Source organism: Hyla sarda, chromosome 8, assembly GCF_029499605.1.
Source record: "Hyla sarda isolate aHylSar1 chromosome 8, aHylSar1.hap1, whole genome shotgun sequence".
In the NCBI taxonomy this organism is placed as follows: domain Eukaryota; kingdom Metazoa; phylum Chordata; class Amphibia; order Anura; family Hylidae; genus Hyla; species Hyla sarda.
In genome coordinates, this window is record NC_079196.1 from 132643935 (window position 1) to 132657402 (window position 13468).

At 43.7% G+C, this 13468-nt stretch overlaps 1 protein-coding gene across 3 annotated transcripts in view; it reads left to right on the forward strand.

Moving 5' to 3' along the window:
• Nucleotides 1–13468, forward strand: part of LOC130284872 (glutaminase kidney isoform, mitochondrial-like) — a 1293621-nt gene that overhangs the window by 100105 nt on the left and 1180048 nt on the right. For all 3 annotated transcript variants that reach the window (XM_056535756.1, XM_056535754.1, XM_056535755.1), the window contains exon 2: nt 5120–5216. In XM_056535756.1, the coding sequence (XP_056391731.1) occupies nt 5120–5216 (97 nt within the window). The remainder of the gene's footprint in view (nt 1–5119; nt 5217–13468) is intronic.

Consider the following 13468-nt stretch of genomic DNA (forward strand, 5'->3'; position numbering starts at 1 on the left):
GCAAGGATGGTGATTGGTGGTGTATACTACACCACCAGTCACCATCTACATCCGGGTCACAGGGTCACACGTGACCCTGAGGACCCGGAACCGCTGCAGAACGCCGGTAAGTAGTTACCGGCGTCCTGCAGCGATCGCCGGTATAGGAGGTCCTCCGGACCTCCTCCGGCACACTGCCGGGATGTCTGGCGGGGAATGGAATCGCAGCACATCGCTCATCTGAATTGATGAGCGATGTGCTGCGTTCGCCGACATGGGGGGCCATGATGACCCCCTTGGGCGATATGCCGAGATGCCTGCTGAACGATTTCAGCAGGCATCCGGCTCCGGATAGCCGGTTGGGACCGGATTTCCCACGGGCGTATGGATACGCCCTCGGTCCTTAAGGACTCGGAATGCAGGGCGTATCCATACGCCCTATGTCCTGAAGAGGTTAATATTGGTTATATTATGGTAGTGTAGATAAAAAAAGGGTATATATGTGTGTGTGTGTATATATATATATATATATATATATATATATATATATATATATATATATAAAGCAAAATCATCGGTAGTTGCAGTATCTTGTAATACCTTTTTTATTGGACTAACAAGATTTTGTAGAGACAAGCTTTCGGGATTCTTCCCTTTATCAAGTCATAAGCATTTCTGAGCTCACAAGGAGAAAACACAGGTTCTATCTCACAAAATATGCAGGGGTTAAAACAACATTAGTGGAGAATGGACATTAAGTTGGGCCATAAATTGTATAGCAATAGGACGATAGATACAGATAAGGATGAGGAGGGGGGGGCTGGAGAGCAGAGGTGAGAATAGTGGTTACGCTGGACAGACAATTTTACTATAGAGCCATAGACTGAAGATAAGACTAGACAGGGCCCAACTTAATGTCCATTCTCCACTAATGTTGTTTTAACCCCTGCATATTTTGTGAGATAGAACCTGTGTTTTCTCCTTGTGAGCTCAGAAATGCTTATGACTTGATAAAGGGAGGAATCCCGAAAGCTTGTCTCTACAAAATCTTGTTAGTCCAATAAAAAAGGTATTACAAGATACTGCAACTACCGATGATTTTGCTTTTTGCATCACTGGACTAATACGGCTACTCCTAACTAATCTATATATATATATATATATATATATATATATATATGTTAATATATATGTGTGTATATGTAAATTTGTGTATATATGTGTATATATGTGTGGGGGAGAAGGGGGTGTTAGTTGTGAATGTAATGTGCGGTTGAGTTTTTACCAAGTCTGGTTGTTTTTAGTTTAAAGCTAAGTAAAGCTATTTTTATGTTTATGTAAAGAATGCGTGGGTATGTGTGTGTGTGATAGTATTTTTGATAATTTATATGTAGGTAATTTATATGTAGGTATAATGTTATGTTTTCTGTTAGTTTAGCTAAGTTGGGCTGGCCGGTTAGGCAGGTTTTGTCGTGTTGTGTTTGTTATTGCTAGTTAAGCCTGTTTTTCTGTTTTGTTAAGTTTTATATATTTATAATAAAAAGAGTGTCAGCAGAGAGCACTGTGGTCAGACAGAAAGGAACCAGTTGATTTAAAAAAAAGTTTTCCAGGAGAGTACACCTTTTAACCCTTTCATGACCCAGCACAAATTTTTGGTGGGCTCACATATTTTTTCCTCTTCACATTCTGAGGCTAGGTTTCCACTTGGTTTTTTTTCTGGCAGTTTTTGAGCCAAAGCCAGAGGTGTATTCAAAAGGAATAGGACATATAAAGGAAGGACTTAGACTTTTCCTCCCTTATGGATCCACTTTTGACTTTGGCTCAAAAACTGCAGTGGTAGTTTTCCAAAAACTGCCAGAAAAAAAACCAAGTGGAAACCTAGCCTAAGACCCATAACTTTCTTATTTTTCCAATGACAAAGTTGTATTAAGGCTTATTTTTTGCAGGACAAGTTTTACTTTTCATTGGCACACTTTATTTTATCATATACTGTCTTACAGACCCAGAAAAAAATCTATATGTAAAGCAAAATTGAAAAAATATGGAATTGCACAATTTTATGGGGGTAATCATTTTTTCAGGGTTCACAATACGGTAAACTTGACATGCTAATTTTATTCTATGGGTCAGTCTGATTCTAATGAAACCAAACTTGGATAATAGTTTTTTTGTTTTATGTTTAAAATATAGAATAAAAAGGTTTGTTCAATGCTATGTTCTGACTTCTATAACGGATTGGCGATGTGACCGCAAGACACCAGGAAATAGCGACATTTAATGTTTAAATGTGTTTAAATAGCGGCATTTAATGTTTGAAAGTGTTCTTCCATGTCCGTTTTTACTGGCACATGTCAGCTGCTGAAAGCAGCGGGCATCTCCCTATCCCTGTTGTGACACGGACCCAACTTGCGGGCTTGCGTCATGTCCGCTCACCCGACCCATGACGTTCGTAGGGTTAATGAAAATGTTTTTTTTCTAGTAACAGTAAGGCTTTAATTTGTTATTTTAGGCAAATATATTTAAATGGACACTGTGAGATTAAATTTTTTTTTATTATGTTGTACTTGGCAAAACATTATAGGAAATCTGTCATCTGTGTCACCTACACTAACTTGTGGGTACAGACAGGTAGTGCGGGTGACACTGATGATAACCATACTTACCTGTCCATGCCCTGGTTCTTCCACTATCTTTCTCTGTTGTTTCCGTTCCGGAGCCAGATTGGTTTGTTAGCAGCAGGGCACAGCAGAGAAGCAGCAGTGCTAAAGTCAGGAAGCTCCATCCATGCCACAAGCTTGCTCAGGAACTCAAATAACAAAGCAAGATAGCGGGAGAACTTGAGCACAGATCGGTTAGTATGGTTATCATCATTCTTTTTGGGAGAGACAGCGGTCGTCACAACCTGCTTCTGCTGTGGTGTGTACAGGTGGTAAAGCTGCTTAGGGAGTTGAGACTGGTGGGCCGGTGTTGGTGGTGCTCAATCTCAGTGAAGAAATGGAGGTGTACAACGTAGCAAATGAAAGAAGAATGAGAGGCCGCTCACCAGGTCCGTGCTCCAAGGTTTATTCTTGTAAATTCAGTGCATTAAAAACACCAGCAAGACGAGGTCAGACGCCTGGATGGCGCTGCAATTACAGCGGCTGTTTCACACGATGACGTGCTTCATCAGACTGCATGGTTATCATCATTGTCACCCACACTACCTGTCTGTACTGACAGGTTTGTACTGATGACAGATTTTCTTTAACCTTTCCAATATATTACATAAGAAAATGTTATTTCCTTTTTATAGAGATCGTGGCTTATAAAAAACATCACTAGATGGCCATATATCATCCAGAATATTAATCCTGTCCGGCTGCAGCATTATCTTTGTTCCAGCGTAAACACAGGCAGGGACAAATTCCAGTAAGTGAGGGTGGGACTAGCACTCCCAACGATAGGGGATAAGATGTCTGATCGTGGGGGTCCCGCCATTGGGAACCCCCTGAGATCTCTCCTGCAGCACTCCCTGTCATCTGGTGCATGGAGCGAGCTTTGCCCCATGCCTGATGACTGGCAATGCAGCACCCGGAGGATCGTGACGTCCCGAGGGGGCAGGGCCGCGACGTCACGATCCTCCGGCCCCTGCATCGCCAGTCATCAGACACAGAGTGAAGCTCGCTTCATTGCACCAGATGACAGGAGGTGCTGTAGGAGAGATCGTGGGGGTTCCCAGCAGCAGGAACCCCCTGATCAGACATCTTATCCCCTATCTTTTGAATAGGGGATAAGATGACTAGGGGCGGAGTAACCCTTTAATGATTGGATGAAGAGTCACAGCACAGCAGACTCAGGGAGCAAAATGAGTCTTGCAGAGTAAGGACACACCCCCTTCAAAACAAAGAATGATAAACTAAGTGAGCAACAGGAAAAAACTGTTTGTGAGAGAAATATAGGCACTAGACATATATATCTAGCTTATATCTAAACGATCAGGATTAGCTACTGAGTAACATATAATTTTTTTTTGTGAATATTCAGGTACTCTTTTATCCTGTTTGTATTCTAGCATAGTGCATAATACTAGGTACAATCTTGGTGTTAAAGGACAAGTCTCACAGTAAACAATTGTTCAGCTTCTAGTGCAGAAGGTAAAGTTATATAGGTTTGTAAATCACTTCCATTACCAATGCTGCTTAGAAACCAGCTTTATCTGCATTCTTCTGTCTGACAGGAAATTCAGCTGTTCCAGGTTTTCATGACTTTCGACCCCCTATTCAGGCTGTTATCAGCAGCATCCAGGGGCCGTGACGTGACAATTACCCAGAAAACCCCTGTGCTGCAGAGAGCTGCCTGAGCTCGGCCTTAGCCCCTCCCATCTGATGAATATTCACACTGTCCTCCCTCTGTTCTGCAGTGATTGGCTGAGCAGCACTGCCTATATGTCGGCTGATTCAGATCATAGTTCTCTCTCCTCTCCTTGCTAATGTTTTTACACTGATAACGGAGGAGAGGGGGGAGGGGAGGGAGCTGCCAGCGTAGGGCTGTCACACTGACAATGGAGGGGAGGGAGAGTAGATTTGTCACACTGAGCACTGGGGAGAGGAGTGCAGGGCAGAGGAGGGGGGAGGTGATTGTGCCACTGTAAAGCTGTTTCATTGAGAGGAGGAGGGGGAGGGAGTGATTTTACAGTGTAAAACTGCAGCTTCAACTCCAGGGTCCCTCTCTCTGAGCACTGAGATTACATTTTGTTTCCTCGTGGCCACCCTGCTGTATAGGGCTATGATTGGAGCTCAGTGTTATGTGGGAGTGACTAACATAAGTTAGGGGTGGTAACAAGCTCTCTGCTCAGGCAGCTGAGAGCAGGAAATGTGAGCAGTGCATGCAGGGAAATGTAGTCTTTGAGATCACAGGCATAGCCACCATAACCAGGAAGTAACTGCAATTTATGAGCTGAATAGCCGGTGAATGGGGGCCGGAAAAAAAATCACAAACATGTCAGAGAGGTGGTAGGTGAATATACTATGGAATGGCTAGGTATTTTTTTTTTCTTTGCTGCATGGGATATCTTCTTTAAAGCCTGTGATTCTAGGCTTCCTATTGGCTTTTTATTTTATTTTAAATACATTTCCCACACTTTAATAATTTTGTTTTGCAGGAAAAGCAAACAAGGGCTTCTACCAAGTTTGGAAGATCTGCTCTTCTACACAATTGCTGAAGGACAAGAAAAAATACCAGTACATAAATTTATCACTGTAAGTCAGTATTAATTATATATATTAAGTAAATGAAAGTATTGTGGATATTCTAAAAAGACTGCTGTATTGTGTGTTTAGAGTGGTATTTCCTCACAGAAGTGATTGCATATAAAAAATGTGTACATAAATACTAGCAACATTAGAAAAAAAATATATAACTTTTCCTCCATGAAAATTATTTTGTCCAAAAAATACATAATTGGTATTGACACATCTGTACCAACCCAAGTTGTAAAATAATAGTGCTATTTAAAGAAGCACTTTTTTGCTCTATTATGAACACTCATTATCACTTGTCCTACAGGGCCATCCATTTGTTTTATTACAGCACAGCTGCACCTATGTGTTTTTTCATTATAATTTGGTCATACCAGTCAGACTTTTATAAAGTTATCGTGCATATTTGGAGAGATTTATCAAAATCTGTATAGTAGTAAAGTGGTGCTTCATTCATTTGGCCTTTAAAAATAAATAATGGAAGCAATCTAATTGCTATGCACAATGCCAGTTTGCCCACTTTGATGCCAGTTTTTATACCCAGAAGAGCTTTGGGCCAGGCTGAATCTAACTGATTTTGGTGCCGGGCATCCCTCTCTGTGTGTTGACATTGTGAGATCAGTGGCCCAAAGCAATTATTTTTTTCTTTGAAAGCACAAGTTACTTATTCAAATAAGGAAAAATGCCAGTCTGCCACAGTCTGAACAGGTTTGGGCCAGCCTTGAGTTTGATGTGGGCCATCCCTCTCTGTGTGTTGGCAGGATGTCAAATCTGGGTGTCACTTCAGCACCTTCTGCTAGCTGTCTCCTCCCATATCTGTATTTTCCTGGTTCTGTTCTCAGAATATACAGTAGTTATACACCTCTCTTAAGGCTGTGTTCACATATTGCATTTCTTGCGATTTTCCCAACATTTCCCAACATTGTGGCTAAAATGGTGATATTGTAGAACAATTCACAGTAAAAACATTTCCTTTTGGAAAAATCATAGCAGAAATAGCGGAAATGCTGTCCATAATTATTTAAGTGATAAAAAAAATTTTTTTTTTAGCACACGGGTATTGATATTCTCTTATGCAGCAGGCTTACACGAAGGCTTGGCAGAAAACAAAGCCTGGCATACACGTCCAGGGATTACACACTTTAACACGGTTGACCAAGAGAGATTTGTATACCCAGCATTGGCAATCACGTTTCAGAAGAAATCGTTTCAATATTCTTTATTTTCTTTAACCCCTTAAGGACCAATACAAATAAGACCAGGCCTGTTTTTTCAAATCGGGGATGTCTGTCTTTATTAGAGAATAACTCTGGTAACGTTTTGCCAATCACGATAATTCTGACATTGTTTTTTTGTCACAAGTTGTCCTTCATGTACATAGTAAAAGTAAGCCGATATAATTTGTAGTTTTTTTTTTACAATGTAAAAAATCATGACATTTTTACAAAAAATTAAGATTTTTTGCTATTTTAACACTAATAGGTTGCATATATTTATACTTTCTGACCAAATAGTTTATGAAACTTATACTTTCAGATGTCTACTTTATTTTGACATCATTTTTTCGTTTTTAATTAACATTTTCAATTAGTTAGAAGCCTAACAATTTAACTTGAAATGTAGAAAATTTAGAAAATTTGAAAAGTACATCTTTTATTATGTGCTATGCAAGGTTTGCAGAAATTAAAAGGTAGTAGATCATAGGAACACCCCCCCCCCCCCAAATGACCCCATTTTAAAAACTAGACCCCTCAAGGTTTTCGCTAGGGGGTACAGTGAGTATTTTAACACCATTGTTTTTTGGCAGGAATTGTTAAAAAGTCAGTGTTAAAAATTCGAAATTTGCAATTTTTCACAAATGCATCATTTGGGGGGCATATTTTTTGTACATCACTTCTGATATTGAAAGAAATGCATCCTATATTTTATTTAGCTGCTTATCCCATGTTCGGAAATACCCCCGCTTTGGCCATATATGGTTCCTTGACTCAGAAGGAGAGGAGCGCCATTTGGCTTTCCGGGCAGAACAGTACCCCTACCCCCACAAGTGACCCCATTTATATACTGCACCCCTACAAGTTATTGGCTGGACCAGGGACCTCTCTGATTGGTCCTTGGTCGGCTGACAGTATAACGTGTCTGTCTGTGACAGTTAAGGCTCCTGATGGATATATCCGCCATGTTGTGGGAATAAGCACCCGCTCATGGCGAATATATCCATCACTGCTGCGGCTGGGTAGCTCAGTGTGTCCGCTCATGACTGCTGGCGGGAAATCCGCCGCTATGAGTGGACACACAAAGCTACCCAGCCGCAGCAGGGAGCTCATTACTGTGACTGCTGCATAATGTGTAAGATCACATGGTGGACATCTGCAGCATATTACATGGATGTCCGCCAATGCGATCCTACACATTATGCATTTTTTTTTATTAGATTAATTTAATAAATGTATTTTTAATATATATATATATATATATATATATATATTTTTTTTTTTTTTACACTTTTATTTTATTTATTTATTTATTTTTACACTTTTATTTCATTCATTTATTTATTTATTTATTTTTACACTTTTTAATGCTTTGGAATACTTAGTATTCCAAAGCATTACAGTTATATGCTGCCTGCCAGTTTTCACTAGCAGGCAGCATATTAGGACGTGCCTCTGCAGGAGAGACAAAGGGAGCCCCCTCCCTCTGTCAGAACTCCTTACAGCGCGCGGTCACTTCTGACCGTGGCTGTAAGGGTTAAACTGTCGGGAGTGAAGTGAACTTCACTCCCGGCAGTGCGGCAGGCCCCGGTCAGCCGCGGCCACACGCAGCACCCCGCGATCGCGATGCGGGGTGCTGCAGAGGAGACAGAGGGAGCTCCCTCCCTCTGTCATAACACTTATAGCCCGCGGTCACTTCCGACCGCGGCTGTAAGGGTTAAAACTGCCGGGACCGAAGTTTACTTCGGTCCTGGCAGTGCAGCAGGGTCCCGGCTGTGTGATACAGCCGAGTCCCTGCCACGATCTCGTGGGTGCACTGGGCAGCACCCACGAGAATAATGGACGGGAACGGCCGCCAACCTGGACGTCTATACTCGTCCGTGGTCGTTATCGGGTTAAGCTTTCTCAGGTATAGATTTTTTTGTAGAAATAGAGTATATAAAGATATGGCAAGCTGCAGTTTCGGCCAGGTTCCCACTCTCCCATCCATGGACGCGACAGCATTTCGGGGGCGGACCCCCTTAGTCATGCGTACCAGGTGTAAGAGGTAAGAGAATTATATACCTTACTCATAGCAATCTATTCACACACATTAATTGAATAAAACCTAGCGCATGATCTTTAGTCTGACAAATTTGATTTCAAAGTACATACTTCATTCAGTCCCATAGGAACAATATAATTTAACTCTGTAATCACATAGCACTCCTATTGCAATAGATGTTTCCTATTCAGACCCATTGGCTGCTTCAGGTACCTGCTCTAACAGAGTTAAATTGTATTGTTTAGTTCAGAAACAGAGTGTTCACATTCTTTAAAATGCCTTGTATGTAGATGTTTCAGTAGTGTCAGTATTTATACATTTTTTGATATCAGATTTATGTTCCATCAGTCTTATTTTTATAAGATGGGCTGTCTGTCCTACATATGCGAGTCCACAAGAACATTTGTGCAAATAAATTACATTTTACTAGTGCATGTATAAAAACCATTAAGGCTAGGTTAAAACATTAAGGTTTTTTCCTGTGGCGTTGTTTTGGGAAAACTGCCACTGCAGTTTTTGTGCCAAAGTCAGAAGTGTATTCAAAAGGAATGGGAAATATAATGGAAAGACTTTCACTTTTCCTTCCTGCTGGATCCGCTTCTGACTGCAGTGGCAGTTTTTCAAAAAACGCCACAAGAAACCTGTGTGGAAACCTAGCCTCAGAGAGATGTTATAACCCTCAGGCTAGGTTTCTATTTATTTATTTGCAGATCGGCCCCATAACATTTTTTCCGGAAAAAAAAATTATGCTGTCAGATGTAAGCCGCAATTGAATAGGGCATTGCAAAATTCTATATTCACTTGGAAGGAGATTTATCATTCTTAATACACGTATGGCTTTTATATGAAAAAAATTTTTTAACTTACATTTGCTTAAGTATGACCTATTTATCAAATAGTCACACAATCTTGATAAATAAATCACATGTAAGCAAAATCCGGAAAACCTGCTTACAAAAGCATTTTTTAAAGCTGAAAAGTTTTCCCTTATGTTAATAGCTGAAGTTCTTTATCTACCCTTTATTACCAGTAGGGTTGATAGAGAGTGCATGCCCATACAGCTAAATGGCTGTTAGTGTGTTGCAGGTGTCCGTGCAGAGGGACAGACCCAAAAACCGACTTGTGTGCGGCGCTTCACCGGGATTAAACAGGCGATTTTGGCAGAGATGCTGTGTAAACTTTTTATTTCTCAATGTACAGTGGTAACAAGAGCAATATAAGTAACACAGGTGCAGGACAATATTATCACCATATATATTGCCATCATACTGTTACTGACCAAATCCTGTATACTGAGATCAACATTACCAATAACACAAGTATACAAGGAGGAATATTATCATTATATTATGTTGTAGTCAGTGTATAGGAGCAATGTCCGGAGAATTACTCTATTCTACAACAAACTTAAACTTCTATCTAATAGTGGTACCTCCAAATCTGTGATCTCACCCTCCTTGTGTCATTGCAGCTCTGGCAGGCAGTGGTCAGTGAAGCACACTAAAATGGCACTCCACCTGCAAGAGAACAGAGGGGTCTGGAGGAGAATAGAGGGGTCAGGAGTGGAGAGGGGGGTCTGGAGAAGTACAGATCGGTCAAGAATGGATAGAGGGGTCTGGAGGAGAACAGAGGGGTCTGGAGGAGAACAGAGGGGTCTGGAGGAGAACAGAGGGGTCTGGAGGAGAACAGAGAGGTCAGAGTTGGACAAAAGGGACTGGAGGTGTACAGAGTGGTCACATATGGACAGAGGGGTCTGATGGAGTACATAGGGAGTCTGGTGGAGTTCATATTGATCAGAGAGGGACAGAGGGGTCTGGTGCAGTATATAGTGGTCAGGGATATACAGAAGGGTCTGGTGGACTATATAGTGGTCAGGGATGGACAGAGGGGTCTGGTGGAGTACAGAGGGATCAGGGATGAACAGAGGGATCTGGTAAAGTACAGAGGGGTAAGGGATGGACAAAAGGGACTGGATGGGACAAGGGGGCTTTGGGGAGGTGAACAAGAGGGTTTGGAAGGTACGTGCCTGTCATATAAATAGCACTATAAGTTTCCCTCTTCCTTCTCTGGCTGCTCCTGTCAGGTTCTGCTGGAATAAACAAAAAACAAACCTTCCATAACCCTCCACAGCTCTTTAAAAAAATGGGCCCCATGGTCCTACTACAGCAAGAGCAATATATAGGAAAAAATTCTGAAAAAAAACCCCAAAACCTTAGCCAGTGACAAGCCACCCCCAACAAACACACTCATATTGCCATCACACCAAGTGACTTAATTTTTTGGGGTTGCCTACTCCTTGTATACAGTATTTATTCACATGTGGTGTACAGTATTTACTAAACTATATGGCACATAGGGGCCCTATGTTCCTCTATTGTTCTGGGGCCCGTCCAGGGGTGGACTGACTATTCATGGGCAGCCTGAGCAATAGAGGACCATGGGGCCCCCATACACCATGTATGATAGTAAATACTGTACACCACATGTGAATTAATACTTTATACAAGGGGTATGCAACCCAAAAAAATTAAGTCACTTGGTGTGATGACAATATGAGTGCGGTTTGTGGGGGGCGGCTTGTCACTGGGTAAGGTTTTTTTTTTTTTTTCCCCCAGAATTTTTTCCTATATATTGCTGTAGTACCCCCCCCCCCCCCAGTATTAGCCTTCCCCTCCCACAAAATGCAGACCTCAAAATCACCCTCGCTATGCATTATACAATCCCCAGAATCAGCCCTCAGTATTACCTCCATGCATAATACAGGCCACAGAATCGCATCTTCTCTGATCATTGTTGTTTACTCTTCCTCTTCTTCTCCATCTGGCCTGGACCTCCATGAAGAGTTCTTCCAGCTATGACTTGTCTCTTCAGAATCTGACAGACACACATTTTAGGCTCCTTTCTCCAGCACCATCCCCACCTCTGTGCAAACTTCCCATCAATATTGCCCACTGTTACGCCGAGCGCTCCGGGTCCCTGCTCCTCCCCGAAGCGCTCACGGCGTTTCTCTCCCTGCAGCGCCCCGGTCAGACCCGCTGACCGCGAGCGCTGCACTGACATTGCCGGCGGGGATGCGATTCGCATAGCGGGACGCGCCCGCTCGCGAATCGCATCCCAAGTCACTCACCTGTCCCGGTCCCCGGCTGTCATGCTCTGGGGCGTGCGGTTCCGCTCTCTAGGACGCGCGAGCGCCAGCTCTCTGAGATTTAAAGGGCCAGTGCACCAATGATTGGTGCCTGGCCCAATCACCCTAATTAGTTTCCACCTGCTCCCTGGCTATATTACCTCACTTCCCCTGCACTTCCTTGCCGGATCTTGTTGCCTTAGTGCCTAGAGAAAGCTTCTACTGTGTTTTCCATTACTGTGTTCCTGACCTCCTGCTATTACCATTGACTACGAACCTTGCCGCCTGCTCCGACCTTCTGCTACGTCTGACCTTGCTCTTGTCTACTCCCTTGTACCGCGCTTATCTCAGCAGTCAGAGAGGTTGAGCCGTTGCCAGTGGATACAACCTGGTTGCTACCGCCGCTGCAAGACCATCCCGCTTTGCGGCGGGCTCTGGTGAATACCAGTAGCAACTTAGAACCGGTCCACGCCAATCCCTCTCTGGCACAGAGGATCCACCTCCAGCCTGCCGAATCGTGACAGTAGATCCGGCCATGGATCCCACTGAGGTCCCCTTGCCAGTTGTCGTTGACCTCACCACGGTGGTCGCCCAGCAATCCCGAAAGATCGCCCATCTCAGTCACCAGCTGTTGCAAGTGTCCACCATGTTACAGCAACTTCAGTCACAGCTACAGCAGCTGCAACAGCAGCCACCATCTCCTGCACCTCCTCCGCAGCGAGTGGCCGCTCCTAACCTCCGCTTGTCCCTGCCGGACAAATTTGATGGGGACTCTAGACTCTGCCGTTTTTTCCTGTCACAATGTTCCCTACATTTGGAGATGTTGTCGGACCAATTTCCTACAGAACGGTCGAAGGTGGCTTTCGTGGTTAGTCTCCTGTCTGGGAAGGCTTTGTCTTGGGCCACACTGCTCTGGGACTGCGATGATCCTGTCACCGCCACTGTACAGTCCTTCTTCTCTGAGGTTCGCAGTGTCTTCGAGGAACCAGCCCGAGCTTCTTCTGCCGAAACTGCCTTGTTAAACCTGGTCCAGGGTAGTTCTTCTGTAGGCGAATACGCCATCCAATTTCGTACCCTCGCCTCTGAATTATCCTGGAACAACGAGGCTCTCTGCGCGACCTTTAAAAAAGGCCTATCCAGTAACATCAAAGATGTGCTGGCCGCACGAGAAATTCCTGCCAACCTGCATGAACTTATCCATTTGGCCACCCGCATTGACATGCGTTTTTCTGAAAGACACCAGGAACTCCGCCAGGAAAAAGACCTTAATCCCTGGGCACCTCTCTCACGGTATCCTTTGCAATCTACCCCTGTGCCTCCCGCCGAGGAGGCTATGCAAGTGGATCAGTCTCACCTGACTCTTGAAGAGAGGTCTCGCCGTAGGGATAAAAATCTATGTCTGTACTGCGCTAGTACCGAACATTTCTTGGTGGATTGCCCTATTCGTCCTCCACGTCTGGAAAACGCACGCACGCACCCAGCTCACGTGGGTCTGGCGTCTCTTGGTACGGAGTCTGCTTCTCCATGTCTCACTGTGCCCGTGCGGATTTCTCCTTCTGCCAACTCCTCCTTCTCAGCCGTGGCCGTCTTGGACTCTTGTTCTTCTGGAAATTTTATTCTGGCCTCTTTGCTTGATAGGTACTGCATCCCGGTGACCCGTCTCGTCAAGCCGCTCTACATTTCTTCGGTCAACGGAGTCAAGTTGCACTGCACTGTGCGTTACCGCACAGAGCCCCTGCTTATGAACATTGGACTGCATCACAAGAAAATCGAATTTTTGGTTCTGCCCAACTGCACCTCTGAAGTCCTCCTCGGTCTGCCATGGCTCCAGCATCATTCTCCCACCCTTGACTGGACCACCGGGGAGATC